Source organism: Echinops telfairi, unplaced genomic scaffold (genome assembly GCF_000313985.2).
Source record: "Echinops telfairi isolate 266 unplaced genomic scaffold, ASM31398v2 ScPeMD7_15;HRSCAF=58, whole genome shotgun sequence".
Taxonomy (NCBI): Eukaryota; Metazoa; Chordata; class Mammalia; order Afrosoricida; family Tenrecidae; genus Echinops; species Echinops telfairi.
This window is the reverse complement of record NW_022103912.1, coordinates 389,107-402,629: the sequence shown is the minus strand read 5'-3', so window position 1 is coordinate 402,629 and position 13,523 is coordinate 389,107. Positions and strand designations below refer to the sequence as shown.

The 13,523-nt window shown below is 37.9% G+C and overlaps 1 protein-coding gene across 2 annotated transcripts in view; it reads right to left on the bottom strand.

The window, feature by feature from the left end:
• Positions 1-13,523, bottom strand: part of CLASP1 (cytoplasmic linker associated protein 1) — a 354,339-nt gene that overhangs the window by 110,168 nt on the left and 230,648 nt on the right. For both annotated transcript variants that reach the window (XM_045287431.1, XM_045287432.1), the window contains 3 exons: positions 9,774-9,881; positions 6,405-6,431; positions 4,616-4,783 (listed from right to left, as the gene is read on the bottom strand). In XM_045287431.1, coding sequence (XP_045143366.1) covers positions 4,616-4,783; positions 6,405-6,431; positions 9,774-9,881 — 303 coding nt within the window. The remainder of the gene's footprint in view (positions 1-4,615; positions 4,784-6,404; positions 6,432-9,773; positions 9,882-13,523) is intronic.

Sequence of the window (13,523 nt, the reverse complement as noted above, 5' to 3'; positions counted from 1 at the left end):
GCAAAAATACTGCCAAGCTGTAACAAGTATGTCTTAGAAACTAGAAGCATGGAATTCCATGATGAGGGACGTTAAGGTAAGGAACCAAAGCAGAGTCCTCTTGGGCTAAACTGCTCAGCACTGGGGTTGAAATAGAGCCAAAAAGTAGGTAAGTGGATCTGGATGCTCAGGTCTGCCCTGGCGAGGAGAGGTTGCGCACGGGAATGCAATCTGGGCCATCTGTTCAAACAGGACTTCTGTCACGGTTCTAGATATTCACAAAGTATTGCCTTTATTTTGCCTTGGTGGTTTAGATGCCCTCAGTTTTCATGGTAAGTTGCGGTGACTATTCGTTGCGGTTCTTGGTAACATTCTAACAGGTGCTACAGTAAAAGCACAAAAGAGCTGACAAGTTTCTTCTGATCCCCAACAATAAATGAGCATTTTCCTGGAAGCCATAAAGCAATCCTGTTTACCCTTTAGGACCACAATCTGTATCATGAACTGACCTCTGTACTTCCATGCAAACTCACTGGACCTCAGTTCCTCGTTAGGAAAATCAAGAATAGGAAGAATCACATCATTTAAATGAGAAGTGCTCTATAAAATCACATACATATATAAAAATGTCTTGAGTTCCTTGCAGAAAAGCATTATGTGAACATCTTATTTCCTACCTACTCTAAAAGATGACTAAAAAATAATAAAAACCTGTTCTGGCAGCTTTTTATATCTGTGAATGCTTAGGTGCGCATTTTCTTATAGTTCTTGCTTGATACTTGGTTTTCATCAGTTACCACTCTCTTCTTTGAATTCATATACATGCTACATGCAACCACAGGAAAACTCTTCTTTTCTCTGGGCAGCACTACATTATGGAGACAATACAGAACCTCAGCAGAGTGAGCAGATAATGTTTTAGGATAACAATATGCACAAATGCTGGACAAGGTTTACCCTCCTGGTATTCCACAGAAAGTGACCACTCATGTTTGTTGGTTCCTTTCGCTGCGGCTCAGTAAGTAGCTGCATGCTCAGAAAGGAACCCCTTCTGTTCACAATTGTGTGTAAATTTGCGCATAGCTTCACACCTCCAAACGGTTATATTAAAACTCTCAATGTTGGCTCATAAGAAACACAAAAGGGAAAACTACCACATGCAAAGACTCGTCTACAAAATCTAATCCAAGAGGCAGGAGGAGTCCCGGGAGCACAGTGGTTACGGGTCTGGATGTTCTCTGAGGGCCGTGGTTAGACCCACCAGTTAGCTGTTCCTCAGGAGAAAGAGGTGGCAGGCAGTGTACTCCCATAAAGACCGGCCATGGACACCCCACAGGCAGCTCTACTTTGTGCTACTCAGGGTTGTTATAAATAGAATTGACAAAGCTAACTCATATTTAAAACATACCGCATATACTCGCATATAAGCCATCCTGAATATCAGCCAAGGCACCTATTTTACCACAAAAACTGCATTACAAATGTGCTAAAAAAAATTGACTTCTATACGAGTATATACACTAAAACGTTTCTCTGGAAACTGTGCATCTTGGTCTTACATAGGGCAGCCTAATTTCACAGCTGAAACACAATGTTATTAATTCTTAACTTTTTCAAAGTCTTTTTAGCCAAAAAACTTGAAAACCAAAGAACAAAAGGCAAAGATGACAGCACTTTCTAAATACAATTTCTATAAATATTGACACTTAAGTGTTTTTACTCATGTGTCCTCAAAGGAACACCCCAACACACGCAGACACGCAGTCACGACACACAGACACAATGACACACAGATGCAGACACACAGACAATGACGCACAGACGCATGGACACAATGACACAAATCACTGGTATATTTTGTACACGTGACCGGGAAGCATACGTGGGAATAAAGTACCAGGAAAGGGTACCATCTGGTGTTATTTTGTTTCTTATCATCAACAGGAATTACAGCCTATCTTGCTTAAGAAAGTTTAAATGTTAAGTAAGAAAAGTTGGGGCATTGTTTTCTAATCACAAAGTAAAAACAAATTTGATAAAGAAAAATAATTTCAAGAAAATTTAAAAAAGAAAAATAATTTCAAACAAACAGAAAAGCATGATTTGAATAAAATGTGAAATGTAGATAACTAGATTCCCCCCAACTTCAGTGCAAATCCTAAACTTAGCTGAATTATTAATGAAACTGTTGTGCTAGAGAGTATAGAAATATTCTTTAAAAATACTACCCCTTGTCTTAAATAATTATCTAACTTTGCTACTCAATGAGTTAAATCCTTGGCGATATAGTCATATTTCTGATATGTACTAGTTGTTTCTATTAGCATACATCTATTATTTTAAAAAAGCACCAATATATATGCCGCCGCTCCCCCCACCCCAATAAATAAAATAATCTCTAAGCAGTGCCGTGGAGACAAATGAGTAGAAATTTTAATGATATATTTCTCTCTGTATGCACATAAAATGCAGACACTTGAATAAAATATCTGCTTTAATCAGAACTGTATGCATAGCCTTAAAACTGTGCAGGTAATTGATACTTCTAATGAGTACCAAGGAATAACTTTTTCTCCAAAATAACATTTCAATTAGCAACTCGTTGGAAGAGAAGGGCTCCTATTTTTCTTATGATTCTGATTACACAGGACCTCCTCTTCATAAATTTAGAAAATGCTGTTTTTCAACTACATGAAACACAAGCTGCATTAAGACCACAGAATACCAGGTGTTATAGGTAAAGTAGATAACTTGGGTTATTTTCCATCTTCAAGTAAATAGCAAAAATAAATAAATAAAAAGTAAAGTATCTAAAAAGCAAAGTAGTTTTAGAGTATGACATGTGGACTGAAAACTTCAATAATTAGCTGAAACTCCACACCTAAGACTTGAAATCAAATGCATTTTTCAAGCAAACCCAGTTCTAATCACAGATCTGTTATACCATCAAATCTATATGTGAAATTTAGATATTCCAGCCATCATATTCTCATTGACATCCAGCTCAGGGACTATAGTACAAAATGCCAATAGAAGGAAAGCCTTGTGAAGAATTAACAAAACCACTGTTTGTTATACTTTTTACTTACTTTGGAAACGTTCCTTCAAACCAAATTATTTCCACTCTACTTCCTAAACATTTGTACCTATCTCCTCTTAACACTTCTCCAATTGCCATCTCACTGCGGCAGTCTGCCTCTGAACGTGAGTCTTTCTTGGGTAGATTCTACCAGTCCTCTGCTCTCGGGTCTTTCACTCTTTTATCTGTGCGGTCTCCAAACGAACCACGGTAGCCTCAGATGCATTATAGCCCTCTCAACTGGGTGCTTCTGCACACTCCAGTGTTCTCACTGGAAAACCTTTCTTCTCATCTCTGCCTGCATTTTATTAAAACAGAGCCTGTTCTGAGAAGGCTCCCCTATCAGACAGTCGAGAGGATGGTTGTGTGCCAAGTGGACTAAAGAAAAGCAAACACAAGCCAACTGTCCTCAAGTGGATTCCAACTCAGCCATCCAGGACCGCTCAGAGTAAAACTGTCCCCTAGGGTCTCCATCATAATGGTAGCAGAATGCCACATCTGTCTCCCATGGCAGGGGCCAAAAGACACTCCTTTCTGTAGTTCCAGTGCCCCCAATACAGTATTTGTCATATTTTCTTCTCTCCCCAGTGAACTACAGCTCTTTGAAGTAAAAAGCCACACTTCTTTTTACCCATCTTCTAATTCTAAGACCAACTAAGTATCTGGCATATCAAAGTAAACATTCATAGAAAAAGGGTTGAGATAAACGCTGAGTAAGGCAGATCAATAGAATGTAAGAATTGTATAATACTCTTATTTTGTACCATGAGTAAAGTTTTATCTACAATGAAATAGAGATGTAGGAGTATAAACTTAGAGTTTCACAATATATCATTAAAGACTTCTCATTTTTAATTTTTAAAAAAGAGCATATGAATTAGATTTTAATAGAGTAAACTATCTTTACAGTAGTAAAATGCTTAAAGTAGTACATAAACTCAACACACCAATACAAAGAAAATAAATTCTGTAACACATAAAAGAAACACATTTAGTTTTCAGCTATTTCTAGTTTTTATGTCTGAACAAAACTCTATAAAGAATAACTATATACATATTTGTAAATAGCATATGTATATAGTTAAGTAACTATACATACACAGACTTGGCCATATACATTTCACTATAGTTTTCTCTACGTTAAAGAAGATCAAAATAACACTAAATGAGGTCCTACAAAATCGCATCTGAACATTTACACAGGTTACTGCTATTACATAACAATCAATTAATAGAAAATCCAAAGCAAGATTGCTTTTAATTGTTGAAGAAAAAATCATGCCCTTTTATACAATTCTTATATTTTGCAATTAACTATAAAACACAAGAACCTATAATGATTTTACTTCCTTTCTAGGGACTCACCCAACAGCTCTGATTGCAACCTCTCCCTATAATATGTGTAAAGTAAAAATGGAAATGTCTTTTTAACACAGGCAAATAAGATATTTCAGTTCAAAACAGACCTTTATTTTCCTATTAGAAACCATCATGAAAATGTGGTAATCACTGCAGCCAAGTTGGTCACGGTACTACAGAGTGTTTGAGGATCCTTACCTAATCCCATTCGGCTTGGACTTGTTTCTCGGCTACATCCCTGACTCCTGGGAATCTTGCTTCGTTTTTCTGAAGAGGGGGTCACAGGTGGGCCTCTGGAGGACCCTCCAGAAAGTCCACCGTAACCACTGCCCAGCAGTTTTCCTGGGGAGCTTGACCGGCTACCAGCTACAAATCAAGTGGGGGGAAAAAATGAGTAAAAAATGTAAATTATGGAATATTAGAGGCATCAAAATTTCCATGAAAAAATATAATTAAAACCCAATTTTCTGGGATTTCCCACAAACTTTTAAAGGCCCCTCAAAAATTATACCGATTCCAGAAGCTAGTTTACACATTAATTTAGATCAGCCATTAAGAATTTGATACTATTCTTTTAAATACATGGAAACATAAAAGAGTGTCCCTGGCACAAAGACAAATTACTGGAGTTCTAAAAATGAATAGTATTGAACAAAAAGGACAGATTGAGTAGCAAGCGCACTTGTTCTACAGTTAATCTCTACAAATAAATATAACTGCTGGAAAAATATCATCATTCGATGGGGACAATGGGCCCCCAAAGCCACATTAATCTCACAAATGAAAGAACAAGGGTAGGAGGGATACAGTACTCAGAAATATGGCAAACAAAAAACACAAAATAAGATAGTAGTAAACAAGCTCAAACATAACAGTAATCATAAAAAATGTCTACATTAAATGTATTTGCCAAAAAACAGAGATTTATGATTTGTTTAAAATTATGAAATCAAATTCCATCAAATGTTATCAAAAGAGGTAAACAACACACTTAAAACAAAATGAAATAAAAAGTAAAAGCATTTGAAAAGGACAAAATATATTTCACATTAAGAAACTAATTCTCCGTGAACATATAGTCACAAATCTTTACGCTCTAGTAATGTTACTTTAAAATATATATGCATGAATGATAGAAATAGAAGAGACTGATAAAGCAGTGAGAATTCAAAGTGGCATACATGTACATATATAATAAACACACGTTTTTTATAGCCTACAAATAATATTCTCATTTCTCACATGAATATTACAAAAACTGATTCTACACTAAGCCTCAAATTGAAGAAAAAAACAAAACCCTACAAAAGCAGGAATCACAAAGCACATTCCCTGAAAACAGCTGGTAATTTTATTAATAGCCAGCTGATATACTACATACTTATATAATAAATATTCAAAATTTATTTTGAAAATTTAGTGGTGGGACAAAACTTTCTCTCAGAGAAAACCTTATTTTGAAAATCATGATAGCAAAAACCAGAATGCACTCATGTACTTATATATCAGATCTCCCTAAACACAGGCAATATCATACAATGTAAAGTATATTTTTCTATGCTAGAATAGAACGACTTAGCAGTAGTAAAGAAACTTTAAGAGAGCACTTACCTGGAAATAATACAATAATTAATAGATAGAGATAAGAAAAGTACTATCATTCAGATCACAAACTTAGGTCACTATTCACAAACATTAATGCTTTACAATGATTTATAATTTAAAGTAAGACTCAGTGAAAATTCTCCAATGTATACAACCATGAAGAATGTGTCTCGGGACCTCTTAATTTTGCCATATAATAACAAAAAGGAGGGGAAAAAATTTCAAACAATAATTTGAACAAACAGAAAAATGCAAAAGGATCAACTAAGCTCGTGGTAAAGAGAGAAATGATTATTATGCAGAAACTTGGGACATGGAAGTATAATCTGTAACACCCCCCCGCCAAAAAAAAGGGGGTGGGAGCAAGAAGAGGGTGTCTTACCACCAGCAGGATTGGCAGATCTGGATCCTTGATTATGGTAGCAGACCAAAGGACAGGCAAACGTGGATTAAAAACAATAAGACAATGCAGGTCAGCATGCAACACAACACGAGTGCCTGTGTTCACAAACACACAGTTTTTATCTGCTTCTTCTTGCTCTGCTCTTGTATTTTTGCTTATTTAAACTTATCATACTAGATTGGTTTTATAAGGGGGGGTGTTCAAAAGTTCATAGAGAAATAGAATTTAGAAATAATAGTATTTTTTCACACACTTTTTGAAGCCTCTGCTATTTCCTATCTGCTTAGGAAACACTTTCTAAGAAGCTGCCATGTGTCAGGGACAGCCTGGAGATGTGGAGGAAAGTAAGGCCAGTGTTCTCCTGGAGCAATCACAGACGTGACTGCATCTTACTCATCCGTGTGCCACGGTCCCCAAGACAGAACCTGCCACAGAGGTAAGGGTTCAATGAACAATTGTTTTTCAATAAACATTTATAAACTGAAAAACAATTATAGAGTACTCTGGCCTCCATTAGCAAATGTTTGAAATCAGAGGGGTTTTTCAAAAGATTCATGGAAAAATGGGATTAAAAGATAATGGAGTTTTCCACAAACTTGCTGCCCCTTGCATGTACATTATTAAGGGTTCTAAAATGAATACTAACGATTTTACTTACTATTAAAAGACAGAACTATCAGTTTCATTTGTAACCTATATAAGTAGGCTATTTACCTATTAAAATCATTTCTACAAATATTTCATTGAAATGCCTAAGCTTATGGGCCAGTCTCTTGGGCGATCTCCTTTCTTTAGGTGTAACTTAGTACGTAGAAAAGACTGCAAAGGGTTTAAAGTGAAGCCCCCAAGTCGGGTGCATTATTTCTCAAAGAGTTCAAAGTTCTACCACTATATTCAGTCCCTACTAGAAAAAACACTTAACTTTGCCACATCCTAAGCAGAGGTAACATCTGTAAAGCTACAATATACAGTACTGACCCAGCTAGTGACAGGACTCTGGTGAAGACAAGCCAACACACAGGAGACCTGCAGAAATGTGGACTACTGTTTGACCTTCGTACTTCAAAGGAGGAATGGACACTGAAGAGAAAGGGTTAGTTTCTTATTTTTGTTTTGCTCTAAATTCCACTCCATCGGATTATATTGACCCATATGCTGAGTACTTAACATTTTTGTTTGAAATAAAACCTGAGCCCTATGACCAGAATACCTTGCTTTTTGAGGTGACCTCGTAACCCTATTGGGACTTTTTTCTTTTTTCCCAACAGCATTTGCTCATTTCACATCTGTGTCACATTTTGGCTCTTCTTACATATTTCAAATTTTCATAATACCATTGTACACTAAGATGACAGTATAAGTCTCTTTTCTATACACTGGGAAACGAAAAAAAACCCATGTCATTCACCTGTGTTATTTGCGTTACTGCAGGGTCTGGAATAGAGCCCACAGCATCTCCAAGATAGGCCTGTATTAAACTGGTCTACGTCTCATGGAAGCACTAGGATTTTACAGACTCAGAATTGGGGTGCTATTTCCAAGGTAAATTTTGAGGTGCACCTGCTCACTGAATCCGAGGGAAAATGCAAGTGAGTATTATAAGAAATGGAGAATCCTTGGACTTAATAAACGTAATCTATATTGATTTATATCTCTCATCCTGTAAGCTCATTCCTCACCTTCTCTTCTGAACTTATTGAAGTGGAGAGTGATAAAGAGGGAAATAACAAGGCGCCCAATCTCACCTGGACTAGGAACCTGTGGGTCTGAAGCAATTATGGCGATAAAACCTGCTAGGTTTGTAATTTTTATTAAACTCTCATGATAGTTCTATGAGGTGAATTTTATTATTACTCATTTTACAGACGATGATGTGAAAGCTCAGAAAGGCTGAAAGATTTGCCCACTAGCACAGCAGGACCAGGATGAAGGTTCAGACTTATCTGGACCTCAAGCCCATGTTTCCTGTACATTACACTATATAAGGTAACTTGTCCCCAAAAAGCATCCTGCAGCTCCATGCAAGGCAGCAATCTGATGGCCCTTAGGTTTTTAAAGATAAGCACGACAGTTATCAAAGGAACATGAAAAGCTCCACACTTCAGAAAGAAGTGCGAAGGCCCAGGTCCTATGAGAAAATCTAAGGTGTGGGTGCAAGCACTCATCGGCTCGGCAGTGCTTTGAGGAAGAGACTCAGGAGACCAAGGAACTCCTGGGAAAGGGGAGACTCTCCCTCCACAGTACTACCACTGCCTTTGAGAGCTTGGGGAGCCAGCTCCATTCTACATGGAAAGGGAACAAGACTCTCAAACTTTCATGTAACTGGTGCTTAAAATATATTCATTCCAACTTTGACTGCTTTCAGGGCTGATGCTATTCACCATTCAAATGACTGAACATATACAGAGAAGCAATGTTGGGAGCAAAGGCAGCTGAGAAAAGCAGAAGTCCACACTGGCAAGAAAAGAGGAGCAGGCAGCAAAAAATGCCAGAAAGATTCCTGACAACAGAAAAATGTGCCATATTTCAGACGTTTTCATTTCAGGCTTGAGAAGCAGTGGAAAAAGTCCACTTTTATGTAAGTAATGGTACACAATTAAAATCACACGGAGAGATGACATATAGAAACATGTTATGGATTGAGTTGTGTCCCACCAAAATGTGTGTTGAAAACCTAACGTCTATACTTGTGGTTACAATCCCATTTGGGAACAAGTGGGATTTGTTGCTATGGTAATGAGATAGGACTGATGGAGGGCATAGGTTCTCAAACTTACTTGGCCTGCTGCCCACTTAAAAAAAAAAAAAATATATGCTTGGCCCCTAGCAATTAAAGCCTTTTGTCCTGTGGTCCATAATTCAAGGTAAAACATAGGTGTCTGCTTTGCAGTCTCCGTGGTACTCCGCGTGCCACCCCGAGGCGGGGTTGTCTACTTCGGGAACACTCGTGTAGAAGGTATCTTCAGTGGGTCTCTTTTGAGCTATAAAAACATCTCTTTACAACTCAAGAGACCAAACAAGCAAGTGAAAGAACAGGGCCAAGCCACACGGAGACCTTCAAGGAACCGGAAACAAGTCGAAGGGAAAGCGACTTTGCTCAGAGAGAAAGCCCTTCCCCTGGCGCGGCTCCCTGAATTCAGCCTCCCAACCCAGAGCAAACACATTCCTTTAAAGACAGCTCCCCCAGCAAACATCAGGATGACTCCTGTTATCTCAGGGTCATAAAAACGTGTTTCCCCCTCAGCTCAATGTATAACATGCACACACATGCTTCAAAGAGCAACGACTAAGCAGGGTATCGTAAACTTTTCAACTGTAGAGTGGTGTTGAATAAGATAGACTTCTTACGCTGGGACTGAGAAACGACTTTAGCTCGACTTCGGCCTCGATTATCAGAAGGCGTAGAGGCAGCACTGGTGGTGCTCCCAGAGCTTTGCCGTCTCGTGCGGATCCGACCTGGAGGATACAAAACAGTGTTTCCATGACGTCTTCAAACGAAGCATGACCTCATACACAGTGCACACCGAGAACTGTAACCGGGCCAACCACATGGGAGGGCAGATGCTTCTGTGTGAACATCAGTCGTGTTGGCTGTGCCACATCTGCCACCCCACCCCAGCCCCAGCCCCGGGCTACAAAGTGTTCATGGAAAAATTACCTTCCTTTTTATTGTACACACATACCGAGTAGGATCTCATTTTAAAGAATGTATATCAACTATTTCCTAGACTACTAAGATGAAAATTAAAAGAATTGATATTATGCGTCCTGAGAACTGTTGACCTAAAATGAATTCAATGTTATAGGGATTTATATTTTTAAAATGTCATTAAGAATAAAGCAATCATAATCCCTAATTATTAAACTGTACAACTATTAAAATGAAAATAAGTTCAGGAATGCAAAATTATTGGTTATAAGAGTAGTTTGATTAGGTATCAGACTTTTTGGGTTTGTTTTGTTTGTTTATAAATACAGGCTATTTTGGTTTTAAGAGTGTATAAAATAACTCTTCTTCCATAAATTCAACCAAAATAGCAATCTGATAGAGCAACATCAATCCATGTGAATTCTTGCTAGCGTTTTATATTGCTCAAAATCACTGCTACCCCAAAATCTACCAAAATATGGAAAAAAGTAATGCAAGAGAAAAAAATGTTCTAAGGCATAAAAGAAAAGAGTAAGGACCATTAAAAGCAAGCACAACATTAGAAACAAAACTAAAATGAAATCTACAATGTAGGAAGAACAATTCTGAAAGGAAGGGTGAGCACGGTTGTGCAACGTGAAGAACGGAACCAACGTCAATGATTCCACGTGGAACAAACGCTAAATAAGTGTTAAATTCTAATGTCCACATTTGCAACAGCAAAGATGCTTTTAAAAAGTAAATCTGAAAGCACCATTGATTTTTATAGCAGTTTAAAGAAAAAATCATACGTGAATTCTGAAAGAAGGGGTGATGAAGTGATTTGTGCATTGAGCTAACAGCAAGGTCAATCGCTCACAGTCACCAGCTGTCCTGAAAGAGAAGCCTAAGGCTCTCTGCTCCTGCAAAGATCTACAGTCTCTGGAACCACAGGAGCAGTCTACTCTGTCCGACAGGCCACTACGAGTCAGAATCAACTGACTGGCAGTGAGTTTGGTTTGGTGTATGTTAATAGTAAGAACTATAGCATACATTATACGAAAAGCTCCATATGTATTAGTCCCTGGGCAGTGCAAATATTTAACAAACCAGCTAAACTTCAGACTGAAAGGTCAGATGCACACTGAGGTGTTCTGATGGCTTGACAACTGAGTTCCAAAAACCATGTATTGAAATAAGAGATTAAAAAATATATATACAACTGAAAAAGAAAATCATAGGAAAAGACAAGAAATGTATCAGCCCACAAGCCACCAACCAACGTAGAGAGCAGCAGAATCAGAGGGAAACAAAAAGTTGTGAGGATGTAAAATCATCATGGAATAAGAAAGAGTTTGATATTTATAGTCGTGCTGCTGAGATGTCTCCTAACCACACTGCCATTGTTATAGAACAGCCCCTAGAGCATGTATGTTAAACTTGCGCAAGGTTTAATTTAGGCTGTCTGGTGGAGTAGTGGTTATGAGTTGGGCTGCTAACTGCAAGGTCAGCAGTGTGGAACCACCGGCCAGCTCAGCGGGAGAAAGACACTGCTTTCTACTCCTGTAAAGAGTTCCAGTCTTGGATACTCGGGGCAGTTGTACCCTGCAGTATAGGGTCACTATGAGTCCATGAGTTTGGTTTGATTTGGGAGAGGTTTAATTTGCAAGCATAGTGTCCCTACCGTCAGTTCAACCTATGTCAAGTACAAAAGGACCCCAGGGCGGGATAGTGGGTTCCACGGGGGCTGCCCAAGGCAAAGTCAACAGTTTAAAACAACCGAGAAAGCTAAGGATCACCCTTCCTGGAAAGATTCAGAGCTTTGGAAACCCACACGGGCGGGTCTACCCTAGTCTATTGTGTTATGATGAGTTGGATTCTAGTTCACTGTAGTGAGTATTTTGGTACGGAAATAAGCTTCAAATCAGCCTTTTGAAGTTTCTTGGGCCCCTTTAAAGAGAAACACCTAGGGACCAGTAGATATCCTCCTCGCACCAAAATTTTCTTTTGCCTCTGGAGGTTTCAAAAGTTTGGTCAGCAAATTCCCAATGTATGTATAGATGATAAAAATGAAAAGATCTCCTAAATATTGGATTGTCTTTCAGCCAAATAACAGATTGGCTTTTACAGTAAGTTATAATTACAGAATTATTGAATCATATAATTGATTGTAAAAGCAATTTTCTCTGTAAACTTTTACCCAAATCACAAAAAGTTAAAATACATAAGGAAAACAAACACATACCCCAAATACAATAAAATATCCCTCATGAGACCAAAGAGTCAACATTTACCAAAAGCAAAAATTGAAAGGCAAGAGGGGAAGAGAAGCTAAATCAATGGAAACAACACAAAGAGAACCCAAATAATACGGAAACAGCAAACAAATGTATCCGATTGGACCCAAATCGGTATTAAATGGAACACTAGTTTTCTGTGTAAACGTTCACCTAACAGCCATAACCAAGAACACCTTTAAAGAATGAGTTACTGGGCTTGGAGGCTCAGAGTCATAGTTTTTTTGGGGAACAAGGCATTACCATCAACTGGCATATTGTCCACAACAGCAATGCTCCCTTATCTCACTTTGGTAAACAGCTAACCGTTTCTGAGCATCCATCTAAGGTGTCCCATTGTGAGAAATGCAATAAACTTAACAAACAAACCGTGCTTGAATTGTTGAGTACAAAAGCAATTTGTCCGTAAACTTAAAAAAAGAAAAAAACCAAAAACTTTCACTGAAAACATAATAAAATATTTTTTAAATGGAAAAAATAAAAATGTTTATAAGTCTCCTGGGATATTTTGACATATGAAGGGGCTTCAAAAAGTTCATGGAAAAATTCCAATATCTTTTCATTCCATTTCTACAAACTTTTTGAAGGAATCGCACATATGCCTACTTTATGTTTAATTGCTTGGGATACTATTGCACCAACCTCAGCCCAAGTATTTTCAACAGAATCAAAATGGGTGCGATTAATTACTTGTTACGTTTCTACCAATAACAACTACTATAAAAACAATAATATCCACATTTTAAAAGTTAAAGAATAAGAAGTTTAATGTACTTTTAATGTTCTATTTATAAATATATTATTTACGTTTTCATTTTTTATAAAGGCCAATTACTTCAAATTCAGAGTTCCTGGATGATTATATGCTTCCCATACAGGGGAGGGGAGCAACAAGATCCCCAGGGAATGATAAGGGTGGACATTGGGGACAGGGCGTGGTGCCCCAACAGGCTGGACTGGAAAACACTCTTAAACGCCAGCGATCCTTGAACTAACTACAAGCTTTTCTTTCTTGGTATATTTTAATTTTTTCTTTGTCAGTGGCTTGATGTTGTTGCTGCTTTGTTGTACATTGTTGCTGAGTTTTGCGCTGTCTTTTTTGTGTGCATGTTGTTGTCTCCGCAGGCCTGTCTGGATAGGACAGGCTGGATGAACAATCTGGAGGAGAAAACA